Consider the following 16660-nt stretch of genomic DNA (forward strand, 5'->3'; position numbering starts at 1 on the left):
GACCTTGCTTCTATCATGAGTCACATCCACAACTGGGTATTGTTTTTGCTTTGGTTCCATCCCTTCATTCTTTCTGGAGTTATTTCTCCTCTGATCTCCAGTAGCATATTGGGCTCCTACTGACCTGGCAAGTTCCTCTTTCAGTATCCTATCATTTTGCCTTTTCATACTGTTCATGGGGTTCACAAGGCAAGAATACTGAAATGGTTTGCCATTCCCTTCTCCAGTGGATTACATTCTGTCAGACCTCTCCACCATGACCCACCCGTCTTGGGTTGCCCCACAGGCATGGCTTAGTTTCATTGAGTTAGACAAGGCTGTGGTCCTAGTGTGATTAGATTGACTAGTTTTCTGTGATTATGATTTCAGTGTGTCTGCCCTCTGATGCCCTCTTGTAACACTTACTGTCTTACTTGGGTTTCTCTTACCTTGGACGTGGGGTATCTCTTCATGGCTGCTCCAGCAAAGCGCAGCTGCTGCTCCTTACCTTGGACAAGGGGTATCTCCTCACCACCACCCCTCCTCACCTTGAATGCGGAGTAGCTCCTCTAGGCCCTCCTGCACCCGCACAGCCACTGCTCCCTGGACTTGGGATTGCTCCTCATCAAGATAGATTCTTGTTATATAATCATTAGTACAGAGCTTAAAAGCTTAAAAGCTCTGTACTAATGACCATATAATAAGAATCTATCTTGCTTGAGGACCTTTCTCCTTCTTAAGAAGAATGTTCTAACTGATCCTGTTATCTTAAGATGTATGTTGTGGGAGTGAGTCTGGTAAGACCTTTAAAACCCTGAGACATTCTTTTTTCGCTACTAAGCAGGCAGAGTGCCCCACCCTGTTTTGATGTCTATGTCAGAAGCTTCTCTATCCCTTTTTCACTGTAGTAAAACTTTTGCCACATTAAGTTCTGAGTGCCTGAAGCCTCCTCTCTGGTCCTGAAGCTGAATTCTCTTTGGAGATGGCAGATCTGGCACAGTTCACAATAAGCTATCAGATATACACATATTACTGGTATACAGTTATACCTGGATACAGTATACATTATACAGATTCATCCAGAGGGTAGTGAGTGAGTCAGAAAGCAGTGGGAGATGAGGTCAGAGAAAGGGGTCAGATGAAAGAGTTGGATTTCACGAGTATGAGAAGCGGTTGGAAGATTCTGAGCAGGAGAGTAACGTGATTTGGTGTTACCAGTAGTACCTCTCTGGCTGCCAACATAATAAGTGAATGGTGGTGCTATTCACTAAAATCACTGGGAGAGCAGTAGATGTTGGAGTGGTGGGAATCATAGTACATTGGTATTACCTATTAGTCACTTGTTGTTGTTCAGTCACTAAGTCATGTTTGACTCTTAGCCCCATGAACTGCAGCAGGCCAGGCCTCTCTGTCCTTCACTATCTCCTAGAGTTTGTTCAAACTCATGTCCATTGAGTCTGTGATGCCATCCAACCATCTCATCCTCTGCCACCCTCTTCTCCTTTTGCCTTCAATCTTTCCCAGCATCTGGGTCTTTTGCAATGAGTCCCCTCTTCACATCAGGTGGCCAAAGTATTGGAGCTTCAGCATCAGCCTTTCCAATGAATACTCAAGATTGATTTCCTCTAGGATTGACTGGTTTGATCTCCTTTCTGTCCAGGAGACTCTCAAGAGTTTTTAACACCACAATTCTTAGGCACTCAGTCTTCTTTATGGTCCAACTCTCACATTCATACGTGACTACTGGAAAATCCATAGCTTTGTCTATATGAACCTTTGTAGGCAAAGTGATGTCTTTACTTTTTAATATGCTGTCTAGGTTTGTCATAGCTTTCCTTCCAAGAAGTAAGCATCTTTTAATTTCATGGCTGCAGCCACCATCTGCAGTGGTTTGGGAGCCCAAGAAAAGAAAATCTGTCACTGCTTCCACTTTTCCCCTTCCATCTGCCATAAAGTGATGAGACCAGATGCCATGATCTTAGTTTCTTTAACGCTGAGTTTTAAGCCAGCTTTTCCATTCTGCTCTTCTATCCCTTCAAGAGGCTTTTTAGTTCCTCTTCACTTTTTGCCATTAGGGTGGTATCATCTCCACATCTGAAGTTTTTAATATTTATTTTAGCAATCTTGATATCAGATTGTGATTCATCCAGACTGACATTTCACATGATGTGCTCTGCTTTTAGTCACTTCAGAGGAGGTTTAATTAATTGGACAATGTATGAATCTGGGGCACAAGACCAAGCATTGGAGGAATGTGTGTTGGTTTAATGCCCTGGGGTTGGGTCAGATCACTCAAGGTGCATATTGTTTCCTAGGGCTTCTATTACAAATAATCATGAACTTTGTGCCTTAAGAATATAGATATTTTTGTTGCTCGTAGTTCTGGAGGCTAGAAGAACAAAATCTAGCAGGTCCTTAGTCCCTCCAAGGGCTCTATTGGGAAGTCACTTTGTTTTTTCCAGCTTCTGTCACCTGTAAAGTGCTCCTTGACTTGTAGCCACGTCGCTCCAGTCTTTGCTTCCACGGTCACATTGCTTCCTCCTCTTCTGTCCAAGGAATCTGCCTCTTTCTTATTAGGACTTTTGTCATTGAATTAAGGGTTCATCTGATAAAGTTTATCCAGGATAAACTCTTCTCAGAATACTTAATTGCAACTTTGGCAATACAATGTAGGATTCACTATTTTATAAAATAAAGTAAAATCACAGTTTCAAAGGATTAGGAGGCAGACATGTCTTTTGGGGGCCACCTTTTGTCTTGTGTCTTTTGTATTGGCCACCTTTCAGCCCAATACAGGTAATGAATGTGGATTGAAAAGCCAAGTGGTCCCAAGACTGACCTTCAGAGCACAACAGCATTCAGAAGTCAGAGAGAACACAGAGGTAGTCAGTGAAATGTAGGAGAGAGAGTCAGAGTGTGGTCACTGATGAAGAAGACTTTCAATGAGAAGATGATTAGCTGTGTGAAAGCAGCCGAGTGGTATACAAAATAAAGGCCTAATTTTGATTGTTAGATTTGCTAAGACCTTGTCATTGGTGAACTTGCCAAAATTGTATTCAAGAGTGGCATATTTGTGGTCCCCAGTGCTGAATCCAGCTTCCGTTGAAATATTATAACCCTGGTTTAGCCATCATTGTTGTGCTTAGTCACTCAGTCATGTCCAACTCTTTCCAACCCCGTGGACTGTAGCCTTCCAGGCTTCTCTGTCCATGGGGGTTCTCCAGGCAAGAATGCTAGAGTGGGTTGCCATGCCCTCCTCCAGGGGGTCTTCACAACACAGGATCAAAGCCAGGTCTCCCACACTGCAGGTGGATTCTTTACTGTCTGAGTCACCAGGCTAGCCCAAGAATACTGGAGTGGGTAGCCTATCCCTTCTCCATGGGATCTTCCTGACCCAGGAATTGAACTGGGGTTTACTACATTGCAAGTGGATTCTTCAGCAGCTGAGCTACCAGGGAAGCCCTGTTTTAGCTGTTGCATCCGTGACTGGCCAATATAAAAAGTGCTTCAATGTATAAAGTTATTTTGCATTTCTTTCTTCTTTTATTTCTATTTGAAGATCTGTGTGTGAGTATGCTGTGTCAGTAACCTTGGTTCTTCAAACTAGGTTATGCTCATGGTAGAGATTTTGGAAATTGTTGCTGTTTTTCAGTCACTAAGTCATGGCCGACTATTTGCGACCCAAAGACTGCAGCATGTCAAACTCCCCTGTCCATCATTATCTCCCAGAGGTTCCTCAAATTCATGTCCATTGAGTGAGTGATGCTATCAAACCATCTCATCCTCTGCTGTACCCTTATCCTCTTGGCCTTCAGCCTTTCCCAACATCAGGGTCTTTTCCAATGAGTGGGCTCTTTGTATCAGGTGGCCAAAGTATTTGTGTTTAAGCTTCAGCATCAGCCCTTCCAATGAATATTCAGGGTTGACTTCTTTAGGATTGGCTGGTTTGATCTCCTTGCTGTCAAAGCAAGTCTCATAAGTCTTCTCCAGTTTGAAATCCTACCTTTCTTTATGGTCCAATTTTCACGTCTGTTCGTGACTACTTAAAAAATCATAGCTTTGGCTGTGTGGACTTTTGTTGGCAATGTGATGTATCTGCTTTTTAATACACTGTCTAAATTTGTCATAACTTTTCTTCCAAGGAGCAAGCATCTTTTAGTTTCATTACTGCAGTTACTGTCCTCCATGATTTCAGAGCCCAAGAAAATAATATGTGTCATTGCTTCTACTTTTTCCCCTTCCATTTTCCATAAAGTCATGGGACTGGATGCCAAGATCTTAGATTTCTTAATATTGAGTTCCAAGCCAGCTTTTCTCTCTCCTCTTTCACCCTCATCAAGAATCTCTGTAGTTTCTCTTCACTTTATGCTGTTAGAGTGGTATTATCTGCATATTTGAAGTTCTTGATATTTCTCTCGATAGTCTCGATTCAAGCTTGTGATTGATGCAGCCTGGCATTTCACATGATGAACTCTGCATAGAAGTTAAATGTACAGGGTGACAAATATATAATCTTGCTGTACTCCTTTCCTCAATTTGAATCAGTCTGTTCTTCCATGCCAGGTTCTAATTCGCTCTTCTTGACCAGCATGCAAGTTTCACAGGAAGTAAGGTGGTCTGGTATTCCCATCTCTAAGAATTTTCCACAGTTTGCTGTGATCCACAGAGTCAAAGGCTTTAGTGTAGTCAGTGAAACAGAAACTGAAAGTGGGTGGAAGTGTTAAATCACTCAGTCGTGTCTGATGCTTTGCAATCCCATGAACTGTAGCCCACCACACTCCTCTATCCACGGGGTTCTCCAGGCAAGAATAGTTGAGTGAGTTGCCATTCCCTTCTCCAGGGGATCTTCCTGACCCATGGGTCAAACTTGGGTCTCCTGTATTGCAAGCAGATTCTTTACCATCTGAGCCACCAGTGAAGCAGAAGCAGTGGAATTTCCCTGCTTTCTCCATGACCCAATGAATGCTGGCAATCTGATCTCTGGTTCCTGTGCCTCTTTGAAATTTTGGAAGTTAAAATAAGAAAAAATTAAAATGAGTTATTTAATTTAAAATTTTTGAAGTATACCCTTCTTTTCCTAGGACTTTTGGTGTTTGATCACTCAGTTTTTTAGGTTGGGTTCTAAGGCTTCTATACAGAGACCACTGAATTAAGTGTGATATGATTGCCCAGCTGTATATAAAGGACAGTGTCACTAACAATATATCACCCTATGACTCTAGTTTGATTTTTGGGTTTCAGGGTGCCAATGTGATTGTCTGAGTATGCACCCAATTGTTGAAGAGGAGACCTTTCCAAGTAGAGGGAGGCTCTGCTGGTGATGGGTAGGCAGATGAATTCAATGTGTTTGTAGAATATGAAAACATGTTTTCAAGAGCCATTGTTCCCATTTTTTCCCATGACATATTCAGGGGCAATGGCACCCCACTCCAGTACTCTTGCCTGGAAAATCCCATGGACAGAGGAGCCTGGTAGGCTGCAGTCCATGGGGTCTTGAAGAGTCGGACACGACTGAGTGACTTCCCTTTCATTTTTCACTTTCATGCACTGGAGAAGGAAATGGCAACCCACTCCAGTGTTCTTGCCTGGAGAATCCCAGGGACGGGGAAGCCTGGTGGGCTGCCATCTATGGGGTTGCATAGAGTCGGACACGACTGAAGCGACTTAGCGGCAGCAGCAGCTGGTATCTTGGATGTCAAAGAATCTGCCTGCAATGTAGGAGATCTGAGTTCAATCCATGGGTCGGGAAGATCCCCTGGAGAAAGGATTGATTACCCACTCCAGTATCATTGCCTGGAGAATTCCATGGATAGAGAAGCCTGGTGGCCTACAGTCCACAGGGTCACAAAGAGTGGAACATGACTGAGTGACTGAAACTTCGACTTTCCAACATGACATTTTCATATGGAAAAAATCCTTACCCAGATGTTAAAAAGAAGGAAGCGGTAAAAATTCTTTAAATTTCAGGAAGCTAGTAATGGAATCAAGGAGGTATTACTATTTTATTAATAGCTTGCATCTTTATAATGTCTCCATTAAATTAGTGAAAGGTCCAACTGGGAGACTGGGAGGGAGAACAGTTTTGAGTCAGAATAAGTTTAAAGTAAAAATTATAAAATTCCTCTCAGCCTAAAGCAGGCGAATTGAGACTGAGAGGAGGAACACAAGGATGTCATTGAGGGTACTGTGATGTGACTCTTTGAGTAGATTCAAGGACGAGATCCTCCCGAGGCCTCTCCTGCTGCTGCTAAGTCACTTCAGTCGTGTCCGACTCTGTGCGACCCCCATAGACGGCAGCCCACCAGGCTTTGCCGTCCCTGGGATTCTCAAGGCAAGACACTGAAGTGGGTTGCCATTTCCTTCTCCTCGAGATCCCCAATTTAGCCCCACAGAACTGTGATCATAGACTCTATTCAGAAGCTTCTTTCTCTGAAGCAGCTATTTCTTGATGAAAGGGCCCACTGAGCTTATTTACTCAATAGTCAGAATTTTCTCTTAAAGATTTTGCAAAGCCATTTCTATTATTTTAAATAACCTAAATTTTATGTGTAACGTCAGTGGAAACTGAAAAATGTAGACCTCTTAAAAATGCCAAATTACATGTAGACTTTCAAGACCAATTATTAATGAGTAGGCCACTATTTTTAGGGAGTTGAATAAAGAGAAGAGGAATACTTTTTAATTTCATGATTTGAAACTTAGAGTCTGAACTGATAACATACACTGATACCAGCACTCTTGTCCTACTTTTGCCTCCATATATTTTGCTTGCCACAAGTCTAAATGAGAAAAAGGTCTTGGAATTGGAAATAAGGAAACTCATTTTATACAAGCCATGTTACTTGTTAATATGGGCTGTTATAAGCTGAGAATGAATTTTAGAATTTTAAGTTCATTGTACTTATCTTCTAATCAAGCCAAAGTTATTGAGAGTACCATATGGTTTTAGAAGATATGTTTGGTGTCTTTGGAAACTTGAGGCTGCTAAATCATTAACAGCTGACAGAATGGAGTAGACCAAATGTACTTGGAATTGAGTTCTTTGTAGTGAGGAAGTTTGTGGATTTCCTGGTTCAGCCCATCTGATGAGAAGAATAACTCACAAACATGTTAGCTAGTTGCACAAGATGAATAATTTTGCCTGAGAATATGAGATTGATGAGAGTGAAGATAAATGTAAAGGACTGTGAAAAACATTAAAGAGGGAAATAATATTGCCAATTTTAAAATGTTTCATCAGGTTCAGGGCCAGATAATTCTTTGTTGCAGGGTCTGTTCTTTCATGGTTTAGCTGCATCTCTGGCTTCAACTCCTGAGATGCCAATAAAACTTTTCCCCCAGTTGTGAAAATCAAAACTGTCTCCAGACAATGCCAAATGCCCTCATGAGGGCAAACTTGTCCCTGAGTGAGATCCACTAGGCGAGGCTATAGAGATAACCCCCGAAGTCACATTACAGTTTCATGGTCAAGACTGAATAGGATGAAGAGGCAGATTTATGAGAATTTGTGCTTATTGAGTATATTATCGGGATGGAATTTCATTTCGTTTCATTTCAGTTCAGTTGCTCAGTCGTGTCCGACTCTTTGCGACCCCATGAATTGCAGCACGCCAGGCCTCCCTGTCCATCACCAACTCCCGGAGTTCACTCAAATTCACATCCATCGACTGGGTGATGCCATCCAGCCATCTCATCCTCTGTCGTCCCCTTTTCCTCCTGCCCCCAATCCCTCCCAGCATCAGAGTCTTTTCCAATGAGTCAGTTCTTCGCATGAGGTGGCCAAAGTACTGGAGTTTCATCTTAAGCATCATTCCCTCTAAAGAACACCCAGGACTGATCTTTAGGATGGACTGGTTGGATCTCCTTGCAGTCCAAGGGACTCTCAAGAGTCTTTTCTAACACCACAGTTCAAAAGCATCAATTCTTCGGTGCTCAGCTTTCTTCACAGTCCAACTCTCACATCCATACCTGACCACAGGAAAAACCATAGCCTTGACTAGACAGACCTTTGTTGGCAAAGTAATGTCTCTGCTTTTTTATATGCTATCTAGGTAACACAATAACTAAGATTTAGCTTCTATTTTATATTGTACTGATGAAAGATAGACTATTTTTTTCAATATAGAGTTTAAATGAGAGCAGTAGGTCTACTAAAAATATGGATAATTAATTGTCTTCTATTTTACCTCCCTCCAAAAAGCCTGACAGAAATATGTAGAACTGCCAAAATGAAATCAGTAGTGGGATGACACTGCCGAGACTGCTTAGGGTATGCCTTTCCGCTTGCTTAAATTTTACTACATAGGGAGGCCACTTGCTGTCTTACATACTGTCATATGCATGTCTTCATATAGAGACACAGGGGCATTTGAGGCCGAGACTGCATTCACCAAACGCCTGGGCAATCAACTTTTCCCGGTCTCCTTCTGAGTTAGGGTGGGGCCGTGTAACAAACTGTCCAGTGAAATGTGAGCTGAACCTAACTTATGGGCTGAGGAAGCTAAAAACCAGAGTGTCTTCCACTCTTTCCTCCCCTGTCATAGCAGCTTTGGGGGCCTCACCAGAATGCATCCTCTGAACCAAAGAAGGGCTGCTCCGTTTTCATTGTCTCTGTCCCCTACTGTTTGTTTTGGAACGCCTTTTAGTTGGACATTGGACTCCAAGTTGACCTGCTTAATTCTCCTGTTTCCTGGTCATCACTCTATTCTTCTGTGTTTTGGAACTCAGCTGGGATTTGGCCATGGGGAGTAGAAGGGCCAGCTAAGACTCAAGAGCACAAGCATCGCTGTCAGTTGCCTTTCTTCATGTTAATGATACTCTGGTGAGAAAACCACATGTTTATGTAGTAAACTTCATATGATGTTACGCGTCATCTAGCAACTTCTGTACTGAATGAGGGCTAGGAATTTGAGGAGTATTTTTCAGTAAATAAAGGATAAAGTGATGAAATGACGAGGGGTAACACTTGAGAGGCAGGATTGCATGATCTTTAGTAGCGGGTAGTCTGCTGTTCAACTGCATCAATTTAAATCCTAGTTTTGACCCTGAATCCTAGTTTTGACCCTTTTTAGCTGTGTTCTGTGTCTATATATATATATATATATATATATATATATAGAGAGAGAGAGAGAGAGAGAGAGAGAGAGAGAGAACGTGTTCTGTAACATATCGTTCTTATTCTTGTTTTTTTCTTTCTCCTTCTTCCTCTTTCTCCTCATTTTCTTTCTCCTTCTCCTTTTGGTTGATCTTCCCTTCAAGTGCTTCTTTTATTGTCAGTGCTATCTAGATGTTTGTTATCACTAGTTAATTGCATTGCATATCAAAAAAATTACACCAAGCCTATGAGTGCAAGAATGTTTTGAATTCTATTAATAGCCTGTTGTATTTCTAACTGTATACGCCAATGGTTAGTATAAATAAGTTAAGTGCTTTCATAATTCTAATTGTTTTCTCTTTTCTACTGGGCATATAGTCACTGCTAGCATAAATGATACTCTGGTTAAAGAGAAAGGTGCCCTTTCCTCTGGGCAGTTTCAGCTCCATGTCAGTGTACCTGCTGGCCAGCAGAACACAGGCTGGGTTTCACCCCCACACACCCTGCGTGACTGTTTGGGGTCCTGGTGGGGGCATTACCCCCGGGAGGAAATCTGTCCTAGGAAAGTCAAATCTCATGCTCTAAGGTGAATCCTGTGGACTGCATTGGATACTAGTAGTTGTGCCTGGTTTCTTTGTCCTTGTCGCTGTGAAGGTAAGTGTTAAGCTCATCACTTGAAGGGTTTGAGAATGAGTGGAAATCCACAAGTTATCTGGTGGTGAGCATCTAGATTTAAACCCTTGAGATTGGATGAGATCATATAGGCATAGTGAGTGGAATAAGAAGGCAAATGGACCAAGAAACTCAAACTTTCAGAGATCACATACAAGTACAGGAATGGGCAAAGGAGACTGAAAAGGAGACCTTGAAACGGGAGGGAGAGAGTGCAGGCGCATTGTCACAGAACGTAAGGGAGAGAGGGAAAACCAAGCCTGCACTTTGGCCGCCTGATGTGAAGAGCTGGCTCATTAGAAAAGACCCTGATGCTGGGAAAGATTGAAGGCAGGAGGAGAAGGGGGCCACAGAGGATGAGACGGTTGGATGGCATCACCAACTTGATGGACATGTGTTTGAGCAAACCCCAGGAAATGGTGGAGCACAGGGAAGCCTGGCGTGCGTGGTCCATGGGGTCACAAAGAGTTGAACAAGACTGAGCGACTGGACACCACTTTGTGAATAGCTATTTGGACCACTTGGTTGTGCACATTAGGATGGTGATTTGTAGTCCATTGAAAGGTCATCTGGCATTCCTCTTTCCTCACTGATCAACCTTCTGTCTCCCAGGTAAAAGCCTCCGATGCAGATGCAGGACTCTATGGCTTTGTTGAGTATTTTCTTTATGCTGGATTCCAAAGCTACGAAGCACCTCAAGCATTCCAGATAGACCCGCATGATGGGCGCATCTGTGTTTCTCAAGACACTGACAGGGAAAGAGATCCAGCCACCTATGATCTCTTGGTGAAAGCTAAGGATGGGGTAAGTCTTTATCTGTGAAATTTTACACATACTCAACAGTGAACCACTGTGTGTGCATTTGAGAGTACCAAGGATTAACAATCAACAACTGGCCAATCTTGTTTCATAAATCACTACCTCTTTCCTTTGCTGGAGGGTTTGGAAGCAGACACCAGACATATTATTTCATTTGTAAATAATTCAGTAATAGCTCTAAAGAATAATGACATTTAAAAGCACAACTACACTAAGTACATTCGCAGTAATTCTTTGTCTAATATATATTCCATTTAAAATTTACTGGATTACAAAAAATGATGACAAACTTTTAATAGTTGGCATGTTTTAATCAAGATCCAAATTAGTCCACAAATGAATTTGATTGCTATATTCCTTAAATTTCAATCTGTAACGGTCAGCCCTCCACCTATTCCCCCTCACCTTTTTTCCTACTTCGTTTTGGAAAAAATCTGATCCATTGGCCTGTAAAATTTCCATATTATAAATTAGGTTGATTGCGTCATTGAGATTCATTTAATTTTTTCTTTTATCACAGTTTCTATAAAATGGCATTTTGAGCTAGAGATGGATGGATTTTGGCTTTATTCATGTGGTGCTCTGTGCTTCTTATTGCATCAGCAGGCAAATGCCATTATTTCACTAGGGGTTTCAGTGGGGCGAGTTTTGAATTCTGTTATTTTTGCATTTATTATCTGAAATTCTTCAGTTAAGAAGAATGTTCTCTCATCAACTATTTGATTGGTCTGATATAATTCTTCAAGAAAGGCAGGATCAGTTCAGTTCAGGTGCTCAGTCATGTCTGACTCTTTGTGACCCCATAAATTGCAGCATGCCAGCCCTCCCTGTCCATCACCAACTCCCAGATTTCACTCAAACTCAGGTCCATTGAGTCGGTGATGCCATCCGGCCATCTCATCCTCTATCGTCCCCTTCTCCTCCTGCCCCCAATCCCTCCCAGCATCAGAGGCTTTTCCAATGAGCCAACTCTTCGCATCAGGTGGTCAAAGTACTGGAGTTTCAGCTTTAGCCTCATTCCTTCCAAAGAACACCCAGGACTCATCTCCTTTAGAATGGACTGCTTGGATCTCCTTGCAGTCCAAGGGACTCTCAAGAGTCTTCTCCAACACCACAGTTCAAAAGCAGCAATTCTTTGGCACTCAGCTTTCTTCACAGTCCAACTCTCACATCCATACATGACCTCTGGAAAACCATAGCCTTGACTAGATGGACCTTTGTTGGCAAAGTAATGTCTCTGCTTTTGAATATGCTATCTAGGTTGGTCATAACTTTCCTTCCAAGGAGTGTCTTTTAATTTCATGGCTGCAATCACCACCTGCAGTGATTTTGGAGCCCCAAAAATAAAGTCTGACACTGTTTCCACTGTTTCCCATCTACTTCCCATGAAGTGATGGGACCGGATGCCATGATCTTTGTTTTCTGAATGTTAAGCTTTAAGCCAACTTTTTCACTCTCCTCTTTCACTTTCATCAAGAGGCTTTTAGTTCCTCTTCACTTTCTGCCATAAGGGTGGTGTCATCTGCATATCTGAGGTTACTGATATTTCTCCCGGCAATCTGGATTCCAGCTTGTGTTTCTTCCAGTCCAGCATTTCTCATGATGTACTCTGCATAGAAGTTAAATAAGCAGGGTGACAATATACAGCCTTGACGTACTCCTTTTCCTATTTGGAACCAGTCTGTTGTTCCATGTCCAGTTCTAACTGTTGCTTCCTGACCTGCATATAGGTTTCTCAAGAGGCAGGTCAGGTGGTCTGTATTTCCATCTCTTTCAGAATTTTCCACAATTTCTTGTGATCCACACAGTCAAAGGCTTTGGCATAGTCAATATAGTGCTTGATTATTTCACTTTATTTGATCAGTTTTTAAAATAATGAGTCAATGCATTTACTGTCTTCAAATATTACTGATGATTTTTTTCTTACTTTGATTATAAATTCTTGATGTTTTTTGTATATTTTAAGTGTTTCATTCATTGCTCTGATAAGAAATCCACCAGCAATGCAGGAGAGCCCAATTCGATTTCTGGGTTGGGTAGAAGCCAACCCAGAAGAAGGGATAGGCTTCCCACTCCAGTATTATTGGGCTTCTCTCATGACTCAGACAGTAAAGAATCTGCCTGCAAGGCAGGAGACCTGGTTTTGATCCCTGGGTTGGGAAAACCCAGGAGGAATATCTTCTGGAGGAAGTCATGACAACCTACTCCGGTATTCTTGCCTGGAGAATCCCCGTGAACAGAGGTACCTGCTGGGCTACAGTCCACAGGGTCACAAAGAGTTGGACATGACTGAGTGACTGAAGCACAGCACAGTAAATACATTGCTGACTTGGTCCTCTCTAATGTTCATGTTAATTGACCATTGTCTGAGCCACCAGGGAAACCCTAAGGTCTATAGGGGCACCTTTGATTTGGCTCTTGTTTTTTTCGGGTGATCTTTTAAACTAACATATAAAGTACATACAGAAGATTGCACAAATCATTAAATGTACAGCTTAATGGATTTTTTGCAAAATGAAAGCATGTGCATAGAAGCCCCTCTCTTGGCCCCATACTGTGACCATCCCTCCTGCCCTTTAAGGATAATCTCTATTGATTTCTACCACCAAACATTACCTGTTTTTAAGCTTTCAGTGAATGATTTCATAGAGTTTGTGTTTTTATTGTTTCTTTTGCAGGATGTTATTTGTGAACGTCACTCATGCGATTGTATGCAGCAGTAGTTCATTCATTCTCATTGGTTTGTAGTATTCTTTCACGTGAATTTACAGCCGTTTTTATCTGTTTTGTAATTGATGGAATCCATTTTAGGCTTTGGCAGGTGGGATTTCTATTCACTGTTATACATGTAATTTATTGAACAAATGTAAGCATTTGTATTGGGCATATATTTAGCATGGAATTACTACATCATCAGAAAATCAAACAACTTCTCAAAATAGTTTTACCAGTTTATACTCTCACCAATTTCATTTGTTCCATATCCTCCCCAACATTTGCTATTTAGTGTCATTTTAGTGAGAGCAGTTCTGTACCTGCATGGTGGTGGTCACATTGGGGTGTACATTTCCTTGATGACTAATGAATTAATATATTTAATTTTCATTTATAAAATTATAAATGAAAATTTTTATTTATTTTTCATGTATTTATTGGCTATTTCTATAACTGGTTTTATGAAGTCTAATTCTTTCCCCATTTTATCTTATAGTGTTGACTTCTTTTGTTAGTAATTTGTATGAATTCTTTAAATTTCTGGCATGCATCTATTTTCTCTAGTTCTGTAACTTGCCTCTTTTTTTCCTTAATGGAGTTTTTTGAGGAATAATAATTCTTAATTCCAATATAACTCAGTTTATCCATTTGTTACCCTTTACAGCCAATACTTTTTTCTGCCCCTTTAAGAAGTATTTGCTTATACTATGGACATTAAGGGCTTCCCTGGTGGCTCAGACTGTAAGGAATCTACCTGCAGTGCCAGAAACTCGAGTTAGATCCCTGGGTCAGGAAGATAGCCCAGAGGAGGAAATGGCCACCCACTCCAGTATTCTTGCCTGGAGAATACCTTTGACCAAGGAGACTGGCAGGCCATGGTCCATAGGGTCACAAAGGGTTGGACACGACTGAAATGACTTAGCACAGTGCACAGGGACATTAAGATATTTTCTTTCAAAGATTTCATTGTTTTAACTTTTACACTTATTCTTTCAGTCTCATGGGAGGAACTGTCATTTTCCCAGTGTGGACATTCGGTTGGCCCAGCACCATTTGCTGAAATGGGCAGCTCACCGTGTGCAGTGTCACTCTGTCATAAATCATGTGATTATATGTATGTGTCTACTTCCAGACACCCTATTTTTTTTCACTTATTTGTCTCCCTTTGTACTAGCTATATATTCTCTTGGTTATTTAGCTTTATAATGGGTCATGATATCATGTATTTTTTTAGCTTTGTCCATTTTCAAGATTGCTTTGGTTGTCCCTGATCATTCTACATTTTCAAGTACATTTTAGGTATAGCTTGTTCAATTTTCCATTACAGTGCAGCAAAGATAGCCTTCTATATGCATTATTCTGTGCATTCTCTTTACACAGTCTGTTTTAGAGACTTTCCTAAATTTTTTTTATCTGCTTTATATCCACTTATATAGATCAGTACTGCTAATACCTTTCTGGTCTAATTTTTTAAATTAGTGGGAGAAGCTACCTACATAAGACATGAATTGATGGAACAAATGAGTCTAAATTTATTTATTACAAGTATTTTCATCATAGGGGATTGAATGCAAAAGTAGGAAGTCAAGAGGTACCTGCAGTAACAGGCAAGTTTGGCCTTGGAGTAGAAAAGGAAGCAGGGCCAAGGCTAACAGAGTTTTGTCAAGAGAGCACCCTGGTCAGAGCAAACGCCCCCTTCAACAACACAAAAGATGACTCTACACACAGACATCATCATATGGTCAATACTGAAATCAAACTGATTACATTCTTTGCAGCCCAAGATACAGAAACTTTATACAGTCAACAAAAATAATAGCTGGTGCTGACTGTGATCCAGATCATGAGCTCCTTATTGCAAAATTCAGGCTTACATTGAAGAAAGTAGGGAAAACCACTAGGCCATTCAGGTATGACCTAAATCAAACCCCTTATTATTATACAGTGGAGGTGATGAACAGATTCAAGGTATCAGATCTGGTAGACAGACTGCCTGAAAAACTATGGAGGGAGGTTCGTAACATTGTACAGGAGGCAGTGACCAAAACCATCCAAGAAAAAAAGTAATGCAAGAAGGCAAAGTTGTTGTCTGAGAAGTCTTTATGAATTGCTGAGAAAAGAAGAAAAGCCAAAGGCAAGGAAGAAAGGGAAAGATATACCCAACTGAATGCAGAGTTACGGATAACAGCAAGGAGAGATTAGAAGGCCTTCTTAATGGAACAATGTAAAGAAATTGAGGACAAGAATAGAATGGGAAAGACTAGAAATCTCTTCAAGAAATTTGGAGATATCAAGGCAAAATTTCATGTAAGGATGGGCACAATAAAGGACAGAAATGGCAAGGGCCTAATAGAAGCAGAGGAGATTAAGAAGAAGTGGCAAGAATACATAGAAGAACTATATTAAAAAAAGTCTTTATGAACTGGATCACCACAATAATGTGGTCACTTATGTAGAGCCAGACATCTTAGAATGTGAAGTCAAGTGGGACTTAGGAACCATTACTATGAACAAAGTTAGTGGAGATGATGGAATTATGGCTGAATTATTTAAAATCCTAAAAGATGATGCTGTTAAAGTGATACAGCAAATTTGGAAAACTCAGCTGGAGCCACAGGACTAGAAAAGGTCACTTTTCATTCCAATCTCAAAAAAGGGCAATGCCAAAGAATGCTCAAACTACTGTGCAGCTGTGCTCATTTCACATGCTAGTAAGTTATGCTCAAAATCCTCCAAGCTAGGCTTCAGCAGTGCATGAACCATGAACTAGGTTTAGAAAAGGCAGAGGAGCCATGGATCAAATTGCCAACATTGGCTGGATCATAGGGTAAGCAAGGGAATTCTAGAAAAACATCTCCTTCTGCCTTGTTGATGATGCTAAAGCTTTTGACTGTGTGTATCACAACAAATTGGAAAATTCTTAATGAAATGGGAATACCAGACCATCTTACCTCAGTTCAGTCACTCAGTCATGTCTGACTCTTCGCAACCCCATGGACTGCAGCACGCCAGGCTTCCCTGTCCAGCACCAACTCATGGAGTTTACTCAAACTCATGTCCATTGAGTCAGTGATGCCATCCAACCATCTCACCTCTGGCATCCCCTTCTCCTCCTGTCTTCAATCTTTTCCAGCATCAGGGTCTTTTCCAATGAGTCAGTTCTTCGAATCAGGTGGCCAAAGTATTGGAGCTTCAGCTTCGCCATCTGTTCTTCCAATGAATATTCAGGACTGATTTCCTTTAGGATTAACTGGTTTGATCTCCTTCCAGTCCAAGGGACTCTCAAGAGTCTTCTCCAACACCATCTTACCTGTGCCCTGAGAATCTTGTATGCAGGTCAAGAAGCAAAGTGAACTGGGCATGGAATAACTGAGTGGTTCA

The 16660-nt window shown here is 41.3% G+C and overlaps 1 protein-coding gene across 1 annotated transcript in view; it reads left to right on the forward strand.

Moving 5' to 3' along the window:
• The window catches only part of DCHS2 (dachsous cadherin-related 2), a 349005-nt gene that overhangs the window by 134100 nt on the left and 198245 nt on the right, over positions 1-16660 (forward strand). The window contains exon 2 of the mRNA XM_060400925.1: positions 10358-10549. Within this exon, the coding sequence (XP_060256908.1) occupies positions 10358-10549 (192 nt within the window). The remainder of the gene's footprint in view (positions 1-10357; positions 10550-16660) is intronic.

The sequence above is a fragment of the Ovis aries genome, chromosome 17 (assembly GCF_016772045.2).
Source record: "Ovis aries strain OAR_USU_Benz2616 breed Rambouillet chromosome 17, ARS-UI_Ramb_v3.0, whole genome shotgun sequence".
In the NCBI taxonomy this organism is placed as follows: domain Eukaryota; kingdom Metazoa; phylum Chordata; class Mammalia; order Artiodactyla; family Bovidae; genus Ovis; species Ovis aries.